This window comes from Hakea prostrata, chromosome 11, assembly GCF_041222555.1.
Source record: "Hakea prostrata isolate BN-2017 chromosome 11, UWA_Hpros_2, whole genome shotgun sequence".
Classification (NCBI taxonomy): domain Eukaryota; kingdom Viridiplantae; phylum Streptophyta; class Magnoliopsida; order Proteales; family Proteaceae; genus Hakea; species Hakea prostrata.
This window is the reverse complement of record NC_142610.1, coordinates 7,670,666-7,682,431: the sequence shown is the minus strand read 5'-3', so window position 1 is coordinate 7,682,431 and position 11,766 is coordinate 7,670,666. Positions and strand designations below refer to the sequence as shown.

The following is an 11,766-nucleotide window of genomic DNA, read 5'->3' as shown; positions in this document are numbered from 1 at the left end:
GGAACTGATATGGTACATCGCCGTGTAATAAATAGAAGTATTTACTTCACTTGATATCCGTTGGATTATAACCATTCCATTTGAAATGTTTTGATTTTCTTGAGTTGAGATTCTCCATTTCTTTAGTTGAAATTCATGGAAAAATTTTCAATTGGTCAACGGTTGTTTGATTGGTAAAATCAGTATTTCTTATAAATGCAAAGTTGGTAGAGTGATAAGATCTATACTTTTCAGTGGAGAGGTCATGGATTCGACTCTTGCGGATGATAAAGCTCCCTTTAATGATGTAATTGAAGTCCGATGAACCTCAAAAAAATAATAAAAAAAAATAATAATAAAATCTCTTAGTGAAGATGTCGTGAATTTGACGGTTACTCATAGTATATGTAATATCATATCCCGTATATATAAAAAATTCTCTTGTATCAAAATTTTCAATTTTCATGATATGTATTACCGTGTTTAATTTAATTTTTTTTTCACATTTTTCAACAAAAAAAGACAGAATATTTCTATATTTTTGAAATTTTGATATGAAAATGAGTATCTTATTTTTAAATTGGACACACGTTAAGCATCCAATCAGTGTGTGGATGAGGGATCTAATATATTTTTTTTTTCAGACCGAGGTTCGAACTTAGACTTTGGTAGCCTATTTTAGTCTTTCCTTTTTTTTTTAGGTAACTGACATTGGCTTTATTGTCTCTACATAGAAGGTTGCTATCAATTTGCTAAAGCATATCTAAGGTGAGTAGAGTTAAAACTACGGCTTGAGGAATTACATATGAGCGCTAGATATGGCCAAAACTGCATGCCTTGAAGGTGATTGATTTGGACACCTAACTATACCTGTGGAGAAGTATTGGAAAAGCAGTAAAATGCATAATTTTCAAGGGTAAAATGCATAATTTTCAAGGGTAAAATTATCTATATCAGTTCTAAAAATTACCATTACTAGTTTGAATCCTCTCGAGACTAGGGATGAAGTTTTTTTATATTTATACTATACATAACTTGTCTCTTAAGAAATAGTCAAGGTGTTTGTAAACTGGCTTAGACAAACCTAAGTTTTAAAAAAGAAAAAGAAAAAAGAAAAGAAAAGAAAGAAAGTTACCATTACGGTATTACCTCACTTAATTAATAACTTGCGTACTACAAAAAAAAAAAACCATCATTAAAACATAAAATATTTTGGTATATCCTATGGAGTTAGCTCAATTAGTAAAAACCAACACGTCATATAAAAAAAGTAAAAGGTAAGAAGTCAAGAGCCTAAATCTTCTTAGGGCTTCACCAGTATATAAAAGATGGCCCTTGCTCTCCTATGTAACCGTTAAGACAAACCACAATTCCCCCAAAGCCCCCCACCCAAAAAGAAAGGAAGAAAAATTTTTGGGATGTGTAGGTGTGCCAAAATTTGACTGACTTAGGTATATTTATCCGCTATCAGGCATCATATAGGTTCTCTCTTTGCCCTAGCATACCAAGGATTTTTGCTTAGTCTTTTTGAAGAAAACTAATAAACTTGTAAAGTCTATAAAATGGTAGAATGAAGCCATTTCTTAAATTTATTAACTACGAACTAAAACTACAAGATAAATTCTGCAAGTGTAGAGTCAAATACATAATTATTGTGCGATCAATTGTGTGTATGTCAAGACAATGCGATGGGAGTTTTATACATACACAATAGGGATAACTAACCCTAATGAAACCCCCTACTGCAAAACCACTCTACGGCTGCTATCTTGGTCTTCTCCCTCGATGAATCTTTCCACGATACCACAAAACCAGGTCACTATGAAGCGATCAATCCTTTTATAATATATAGGGGAAGAGATATTACATACACCATCTGAGAAATTCGAACCTATGACTTCTTCATTAATAAGTATCGATTATTATCAACTAAGCAATCTTGCGATGATTAACACCAATTTTTACCTTTTGTGAGGCGAAGAGTATTATGTGTACCGCAAAAAACGAATTCTCTATGAATGAATGTGGTCCCCATACAAATGGCACCAATAAAAACTAACACGAAACCTTAAAATTATTGACAAATTTTTTTGTCTCCATACATGTCCAAACATTTTTTTTTTAATTTGATCTCTAGGGATGGAAATTGTTATTGTCTAAGGCAAGAAAAATTTATTGAGGTGATAGTGATTTTTATTTTTGGTGAGCCAATGGAACGATGTGTCTAGAGGTAGATGGACAAATGATTGTGAAAAAAAAACACAACACGGCTCTCTCATCAACTTGATCAAGTTGATTAAATGATTCAATTAACATAAACGTGTGGTTTTTGTTTCAATGCTTATCTAATCATATCATGTTTGGTACATTGACAAGTCTTTCATTTGTTGGTCAAATTGGTGTGGAAAAATCATAAAAAGAGTAACACAAAAGAGACTATAATCACGGAGTGAAAAGTGGCCAAGATGTCGTGCTCACAACAAACTTAGTTTTATAAGCTAGGAAAAATTACATGATTCAAACCTTAACCTTAAGTCTCGAATATCGTAAACAAGTCGAGCAGGAGATCAATTGCTCTGAATCTCAATTATCTTCCAGAGAACCTTCACAGACTGTGTTTGTGAGGAAGCTCGAGGAAGAAGATTTTATCGCATGTAAGCTTATTTTGTACATGAAATCTTAATACAATATAAGCTACATGTTCCAAAAAACTTGTGATGGTCTTTCTTATTGCATGAAATTTAAGCAATTATATTCTCTACTAACAACCAATAAAATTGGAATCTAAAAGGATATTCTTGAGAATACAAAAAGCCCATCCATGGAAAATTGAGTTATTCTTTTTCACAAAAGGGTTGGTAAGAATATTCTGCTACCCTGGTAATTATTGAGTTCTTCTAGTTAGGTCTCTTCATTTTGTTCAGGTTTAGGGCAATAAATGTGTTGAACCATCAGTGAGACATTGTGGGCCGTTAGATCAAGATCTTGATCAAAATTTTGATCTCAATCATTGAAAATGAACGGTCAAAATCAAAATCTCGAGTGAGACACTCAATCCCACGACCTAAACCCAAGCAAAATTCCTAAATCTCTTTGGTCCTTTTATTTTCTCCTAACCCTCTCTCTTGTGACACGTTTGAAGAATTATATTGCTTATCTGATTGAACTTCTTGCTTCAATCATTGAGGTATTTTATCTTAGCTTTGAAGTTTTAGTCAACATTTTTGTTATTTGTGTGGTCTACCTTTTAGCTTTTTTGTCTTATAAACATTGGTCTAGGATTTGATGGCTCAATCTACTTCTTTTTCTTGTTTTTGGGCACTTCCTCTTATGGGTTTGGCCAACTAGGTAATTTCAAAATAAAAGCCAAATATTTTTTTTATTTATTTTTTTATTTTTTTATATATGAATCAATTTTTTAAAAAAATTTATTACTATTTTCTTAATCCTTCATCTATGAAGACTAGTGATGTAATAGTTGGAGACTCTCTCTTGGGATGCCTTTGCCTCTTGTGATGTGAGAATCTCAAGACCCTAAATTTAATATTTTATATTTATTATTTATCTAGACTGATTTTTGTAAGATAATTTTTAATTGTTCTAGGTCATCCAAGTTCTTTGGAAGATAATGATCCTTAATATGATCTTGGTCACTCTATCCTGATTGAAAGTATTAATAACTTATATATCATAGGATATCATATGATGTAGAGATGGATTTGATGTTTAGTTAAATTATTATTATTATTATTATTATTATTATTATTATTATTATTATTATTATTATTATTATTATTATTATTATTATTATTATTATTATTATTGTTTTTAGTTTTAAAATTAAGATTATTATAATGAAGAAAGGGTATTTATGTCATTAGGTAGTCATTTAACTATGGAGGTCTTTGTGTTTCACATTTATTTAAAGTTTCTTATTTACGATTATATTTATGGATTTACTCTATTGCCTGCTGGTGGTGTCGAATCTCTCGAAATTGTAGATCGCACTAAGTTGGATTGTTTTGATCTGAAATGATTGAATCATTACTTGACTGTGAATCATCTGAAGAGTCGGGTTAAAAACGAAGTTGTTTGAATTGATAGGCGATCCGCAATCAAGTCAGTTGAGTTTGAATTGACAGATTTAGAGTTCTTGAGAGAACCCTAGATTTGAAAGAACAAAAGGCAAAAAAATTGCAGACTAGTTTCAATGGTTTTTGAAAATGACATACCTCTACCTTCGTCTCTTTCCTATTTACAGATTTTATCTCCTGTCAAGATCTCATCTAGACCATCAGATGTTTATTTTTTGATTGACATCTACGATTAGCTTTTAGTGTAATTCACGGTTCAACTTCACATCGATCTTAGACCATTGACCGACCAGATACAAACCGGCAATGGGTGGTTTACCCATAACACATGAGGTTTAATCTTATCTTCATTTATGTCATGCATGATTCATGCTTCTAATATATATATATATTTTTTGCGTGTCACATGTCGCATGCTAGAGATGAGATATTCTGCAAATATACAAACTAATAAAAAATAAAGTATTTATCCTCTTTCAAAAGTAATAATAAACTAAAATGAACAAAGAAGATTTTCGGCTTCAAAGAGAGAGCGTTAGGGTGTGATCGGTGGATTTGTCCCTTTGGGACGTGGATGCCCCGGGGGGGGGCGGGCTGGTGTGTAGAGACAAGGGAAGGCCCATTGGGGTTAGCATCCCGCCCATTGGTCGTCCTTGTTGGTGGTTGGCCCGGAGGTTTGTTTTGTGGGGGGTTTGGCGCGTGGTGTCCGGTGTCGGGTCGTGCCGCGGGTTGTTCGTGGACTTCAACTTGTGTGGGATGGGTACTCTTGATCTCGGCCCTGTTTCTTTGGTTTGTGGGGTGTTGGGGGCTTCCTCGCGGGTGGTGTCCGTTGCGTGCGGCTCTTTGGCCTCTTTGGTCGGGTTTCGGTTTTGTTCTTGATGCCTGCTGGGTCGCGCGTGATTGCCTACTTCTACCAAAAAAAAAAAAAAAAAACTAAAGAACAAGAATTGACATATTTGAATCACTGAAAATTATTTCTAAGTCATGCAATCCCCCAAAGTTATTAGTGAATGAAAGGTAGTAATTATTTTATACTCAAGGAGTCGACAAATTTTTGTTATTTTCTTTTGTTTTTTGGTTTGTCAACCCCGGTTTTCAAGGCTTTGCCCTGACTAATTTGGTGGTCGACCCGGTCGCACACCTGACTGTGGTGGGTGCAGGAGTCTCCCAGCAGGGATTTTTGCATCCACAATGTTTCGATATCGGAACTTACTTAAGCGGACCAAGCTGCTTACCACTTGGATCAACCCATGTTATTTGGAGATTATATCTCAAACAAGAAAGTATTATTGTGTTTTAAATGATATGACTGGATGACCATTATATATACCATAGGAAAAGTCAAATTTGTGACCTCTTCAATAAAAGGTCCTTGCCATTTCTAACTGAGCAATCCTTCGATGGTGATTAATATCAATATTTTGATAATTGATTTTGTTGCGTCCAAATCTAAATCCTTGATTGAATCACGATTGATCCCTGGGAGATCAAGCTTGAACCCATTCACGGAGACAAAATATTGAGAGCAAACTGAGCTAGGAAACAAAATTGGAAATATTAGTTTATAAGTTGATTACAATAATAAACCTACTTAATCATTTTTTAATCTCCTTATTAATAATAAAATAATTATTATTCTTGATTTTTTAGGATGAAAATATTAGAGAGGGAAAGACATTCTAGAGTAAAAATCCATGAGGCTGCGTTTGTTTGCTGGAATAAAGGTGGGGTGGGAAATAAAGGGGTTGTAAAATTCTTGAAAAGAGTGTAGGCATTTCTACTTGCTACCTCAAATCCCAGAATGAGAATTCATTAATGTAATTCTCTTTGGGGAAGTGACCAAACAATCCAACCATATTTCACATAAATTATTAATATTCCTTTGATTCAAGACATATTTGAGGGACATTTGAAAAACTTGGGAAAAGATTATGACCCACCCTTTCCTTTTCCACAAAACCCTGACTTTCCTTAATCCCTCACCCCATACAATTAGACCCACATGTTTTTTTCCACCCTTTTTTTTCCCACCCCCTTGCAAACAAACACAGCCGAGGAAAGGTGGGTTAAATAAATTATAAAATGAGAGAAACTGAGACATTGAAACAAGCTACCTCAAATATAAAAGAATTCATTAATGTAATACTCTTTGGGAAAGTGATCAAACAACCAAACCCATAAATTATTAATATTCCTTCGATTCTAGACATATTTAACATTTGAAAAATTGGATTATACTACTTTTTGACCCTTAATACCTACAATTAGAAATAGCTCACTCCTCTTTAGAAATAAATAAAAATCATTTTTGGGTTTCAGATTTCATAATATTTTTTTTGTAAATAGGTTTCATAAAAGAAGCCCATCAGAGCATTGGGCCAGGAATATGCCAGCAATGTGAATATTTATGAAAAAGAAAGAAACTAACCTTGACTCTCTAATCTTGATTCTCCTTCTTCAATGAGAGCGGTTTCCAAAGTAGATCAGTTTGCATCTTTGTCTTATACATCACAAGCTTGAAAATACAAACATCAGAGCACGAGACCATCCAACGTTCGATCTTTCTGTATTGGACAGCAAGAAAATTACAGAATTTTCAAAAAAAAAAAACGTCTCTTTTCGGTGTAAGATGTCACAGAGGCTTGGTTTTTCCAGCCAAGTTCTAATCCGGTTTTGTTGGCAAGAGAGACTAATTCAAAGTTCTCAAACTCAGGTGTCTCTGCAACTTCCTGTGTGTTCTATATTTCAGTTTGGAGGATTGGTGATGAGGGCTTACTTCTAGGAATCAAAACTAACAAACTCAATGGCAAAATTTTCATCATATTGCAGATCAAGATGGGCAGCCAGAGGTTCTCGAATTGCATACTCCTGAACCAATCACCAATAATTGTAATGGAGCACAACAATGAATCTTGTGTTCTTGAGATTGTCAAATAGGGAAAATGCCTGGCCAGTGGGACCATTGATAGGAGCTGGGTACTGTCATGTTTTACTATTGATTCATTTGCAGAAACCCAAACAAGGTCAACCAAATTAGTTCATCATCAGAATGGCGAAAGCTCAAAAAAGTCGCAAAACTAATAACTCACTTTAAGATAAATAATTTCAGACTTGTTCTCTAGCTTGATCTGGAGAAAAGACCTCTAAGTTAGATGCTCCAAATGTGTAACTGGAGCAAGAAAAATAACACAACTAATGCAGAACATACAATTTACTGCGAAGGGTAGTTAGAGATTACTCAAGAGATGGAGCCGCACTACCTTTAATCATGTTGACTTAGAATCCATTGCCATTTGAGGCAGGTAGTCCAAAGTTCTCTATAGCTACAGGGGTGATTGATGGCCCAAGTAAGAATATCTGAGGGCAATGAACTCAACCACAATGCTAGTGCTGATGTCTGCTGTTGCTGCTGCTACTTGTTAAATGACACATACATAAAGTCATTATCCCCTCCTCACATCCAAACTGCAGAAGCACTAGAGTTGTTTTCTGGGTAAGCTAGCTTAGATTTTGAATGCAGTGAATTCTTCCTCTTTTCCCCAAACAGCAGTGGGTAGTTGAGTAGAAATTGAGTCTGCTCAAGAATCACTGAACCGCTCAAAGTTGAGTAGACATCCATGAGGTTCTTGAGATTTAGAAACATGCACCGAAATAGGGTTTAATCTGAACCATGACTAGTTGCTGCAACCAAGAAAAGCTCCTCTTTATACTGGCACAAATACACTGTATGCTGTAACCCTCACTAAACTATCACCATTCTTTCAGCTTAAAAAGTCAGTGTTAACACCTTCATCATATTCTACCAGTACCAAATAAACACTGAAAATGTCTTGCATGGTTCCATTTGTTTCATTTTGTTTTTTCATTATGAATTAACTCCTAGGGAAGCAATGAAATGGATCCTTCCAGCCAAAGATCATGGATGACCTGAGTTCAAACCGGCAATCTTAGACATCAACTTGTGCCTGATAAAGCAACAGTGTAGTTCTAGATTCCATGCCAATTCAACAATCAGATAAAAGGCAAAAAATAATTCAACAGGGTAATGAAAGAAACAATCCATTTTGAGGTATGTATTGAGACTCAAAAAGATTCATTAGAATTTTTTTTTTCTTTTCGGGGGGAGGGGGGGGTGTCCAGTAACATTTGTCAATTATAACTGTGTCAAATACAAACAAATGATTTCCTCAATGTTTTCAGATAAAAGATGTAAGCTGTACATAACTGACTTGAAGACCTCCAGAAAAATTTGGCCCAAGCTGACTAAGGGAGTTAAGAATAAACCAGGTGGGAAGAGCACTTGAAGCAGCTGCTCTTTCTATAAGAAAAACCAAATGTTATCCAACTTTCTGCACCCAACATATGCAGAGAAGAGTACCAAAATAAAAAATATTAAGCTCAAAATCATTTTGGGGTGGTAAACGAATCAAGGAGGAACCGTTATTTGCTGAGATTGCTAGCGACTGTTTGGTGAGGCGCCGCATTTTGTCAGAACTGAAGTCTACTGCACAGGTGAGGAAAAATTATCTCCCCTTCTTTTCTGTTCCTCTGAGAAAGATTTTCTTTTCACTCAATGCAATACAACTCCTGATGTTGACCTCCTTCAGGAAATTGTTTGAGAGCCTTCGTAAGTTTATTCTCATCCTATTGAATCCATCAATAAGATGTGTCAACATGTAAGGATAAAACCTTATCTTTGTTAAGCACCTCTCTGGCACCAATATGGGAAAAAATGGATTTCCCTGTGAAGACAACATGACACCTCTCAAATCCTCATGTGCTATGAACTTAGGGCATTTTCTGTATATAGTAAATCAAGTAGCCCTGTGAAGCTCTGACAACCCGATCACTAACTTGGGCAATCCATGCATCATCACATTTATACCATTGGTTTCTTAAACGCAGATATGTTATGTAGTGGCCACTTTCAAGCTTCCCAAAGTGTGTAACTACTGCAAACACCTCAAATTCTGTAGAAATATCTGATTCATCACCTTCAAAAGCAAAAATCCTATTACCAAACCTGTTCCTCACAATTGAAGAGGAAAGGTAAGGAGTCATGTCAAGCGTGAACGGGAACTGTAAGTATCGGTCAATCTTTTTACACATTTTCTTGAGAGGAGACACCTCAAATCGTTTTATATGGAAACATAATACTAGCGGGAGTCGTCTGATGGACATTTGCTTCACAGAGTCCGTCCTAACTTGACACTGCTGGCAATATAGCTTGAGGTCAGAATCTAACTTCTCTGGTCTTGTGAAGAGGTCCAAGCAACCCACAAGAGTCGATATGTCTTCATCCTCAATTGGATTGGTGGCCTTCCCAGGTACAGATTTTGTGGAGCCATCACTTGGATCCAAGTCCAGAGATATATCTAAACAGGGATCATAAGTTGTGGAAGTAAAGCCACAGGTTGTACATGCCACATCTGATCTCAAGACCCCAGAGAATACCTTATGAGCTATGCAATGGCAATCACTGTTATCTGAAAAGAAAAACAAAACCACTAATTATACTTGGTATGATATTTTGGATACTGACCTAATTAACAAGGAATCTCATTTGGGTAAGGAAAGGTAACAAGGACACTACTTTTTTAGCATTTGGCTGCATCTCACACAGACACCAAGTCACTAACACTTGTTTTCATGTCTATATAGTTATCAAAGCAGGTTGATACTGGCTACACAGCAGTTATCCAAATGTCCTTGTTTATTGGATGGACTAGAAATTAACATCAATGTCATGTCATCAGAACACGCAAAAATGTGATTAAAAAAAAACTAGGTATTTTACAATAGTGTTGTGTTTATATATCCAGAACAAGAGAATGCTAGGTCTAGTTGTTTCAAGGTACCTTTATGTGATGATCTGTTCTGCTCCTCTTTCTCATGGATCTGGTCCAGTATTGACATGAAAAATTCATGGGCATCCTGTTGCTCATAACTGGCAAGATTTGGTGAATGGCGCCACCAACTGCAGGGCACAAAAAAAAGTTTCTTTGAGATCAATTCGAAAGTTTATAATGCTAGATGTCTTTAATACAAAAGATCTAGTAAGAACAATCAAAAGAAGACTGATCCTTCAAAATATTTTCAACACATTGGCATTGTCAAGTTTGGTTTCAATCTTCTAATGCAATGGAAAGAAACAAAAGAGTAATACATACTTTTGATGCTTAAAAGTCTATACGATAAATTCATGACATTAAGTAATGTTATTTCCATTTATATATTGCACATCAGGAAGGATTAAAAAGATAACTTATAATACATAACAAGATTTCAATATCCATGTTATGATAGGAAGCAAGACCAAAGATAATGACGTTAAGAACTCGTAAGCTAAAAGCTTCACCTGTAAAGAAACCGAGCAGGACTAAAAGGCATTGGATCACCAGAATAGACAGCAGAAAAGATGTCGATGATATCACAACGCAAGCACGGTTTGTCCAATGAGCTCTTCCGAGAAGTCCTACATCTATGCCGATCAGTAAGGAAATAATTCCTCAAAGGGGGCGCATGAAGCAGAGCTTGCAAGACTGAATTCATGAAACAAGTGTTACCAAGATTGCTCAATCCCCTCAATCCCCAGGGAAAACAAGAATTCGGTCCCCGCCCCAATTTCAAAACCAAATCTTTTGCATTCATGTAATCTCTCACAGCCTTGGACATCACCTTCCTCCTCTTATTGCAGCTCACTTTATCAACCTCACCGCCATTGTTGTTTCTGGGTATTTCGATCATCTGTTTAAACATAACCGCCTTATCGAAATCGGGATCATATACCTGATCACAGCACACACAGCAAAAAAGCTCTGCTCTTTCCATATCCACAGAAATCTCATGACCAATCTCAGTTTGCGAATGTAAATGGGCGTGATTGGAATCAGGTAAATTACAACATGAAACAGAGGAACAGATCAAACAGAAATACAATCTCCCTTGATACCCAGAACAAAAACTGCATCTGGGTATCTTGGATTGGCTTCTATTCATGGCTGTTCTTCCATTTGGGTTCGTATTGAGGCTCTTCTGGAGAGAATTGTAGCCACTCAATCCATGTTTTAGCTTGTAATCTGCTAGATGTTTGCAAGGTTCTGGGTTAGTATATGTGGGGTTTCTACCTGACATATTGATACGGATCAAAAGACACCTCGATTTACCCAAAAGATGATTGAAGATTAAAAATAAACGATTTTGAGAAGGGTCTTATGGGTTTGTGGATGCACAGGATTCTGGGTTCAGATTGACTTTGTTGAGGTCTGATTTGAATGCAAAATCAGGGAACCACAGAGTTCAGCTCTCGTAGTTTTTGGGAAGATACCTCATGACGTACACTAAACCGACTCTGGTTTCTACATATGAAATGGAGCCATGGAAGACAATGGGTTCTTGTTCATCAGATGTGGCAGAAAGGCTACAGTTCTACAAAGGGTTCCTGAAACTGTGGGGGGCATAGATCTAGACCGTTCATTTTTATGCCACGTGTCACTATCTAAAGCATGTTGGATGAATCAACTCGCTAACCATTGAAGGATCATAGAAGGATCATAGAAAGACCGAAGCTTTGGCTGAAGGTCAAAAACGGTGTGATGCATGCATCTGGTCAAACTAAAATGAACGGCTTAGATTGTACAAGGTATGCCAAACTATAGATAACAACCCTACCTAATTCCATATTCTAACCATA

At 35.9% G+C, this 11,766-nt stretch overlaps 1 protein-coding gene across 1 annotated transcript; it reads right to left on the bottom strand.

The window, feature by feature from the left end:
- Positions 1 to 8,778: 8,778 nt before the first annotated feature.
- UBP22 (ubiquitin-specific protease 22) lies at positions 8,779 to 11,472 on the bottom strand. The gene is made up of 3 exons (XM_089140975.1): positions 10,432 to 11,472; positions 9,932 to 10,050; positions 8,779 to 9,559 (listed from the first exon to the last, which is right to left on the bottom strand). Exons 1-3 carry the CDS (start codon positions 11,205 to 11,207, stop codon positions 8,862 to 8,864), a joined length of 1,593 nt encoding a protein of 530 aa, XP_088997101.1. The 5' UTR covers positions 11,208 to 11,472; the 3' UTR covers positions 8,779 to 8,861.
- Between the last annotated feature and the right edge of the window lie 294 nt (positions 11,473 to 11,766).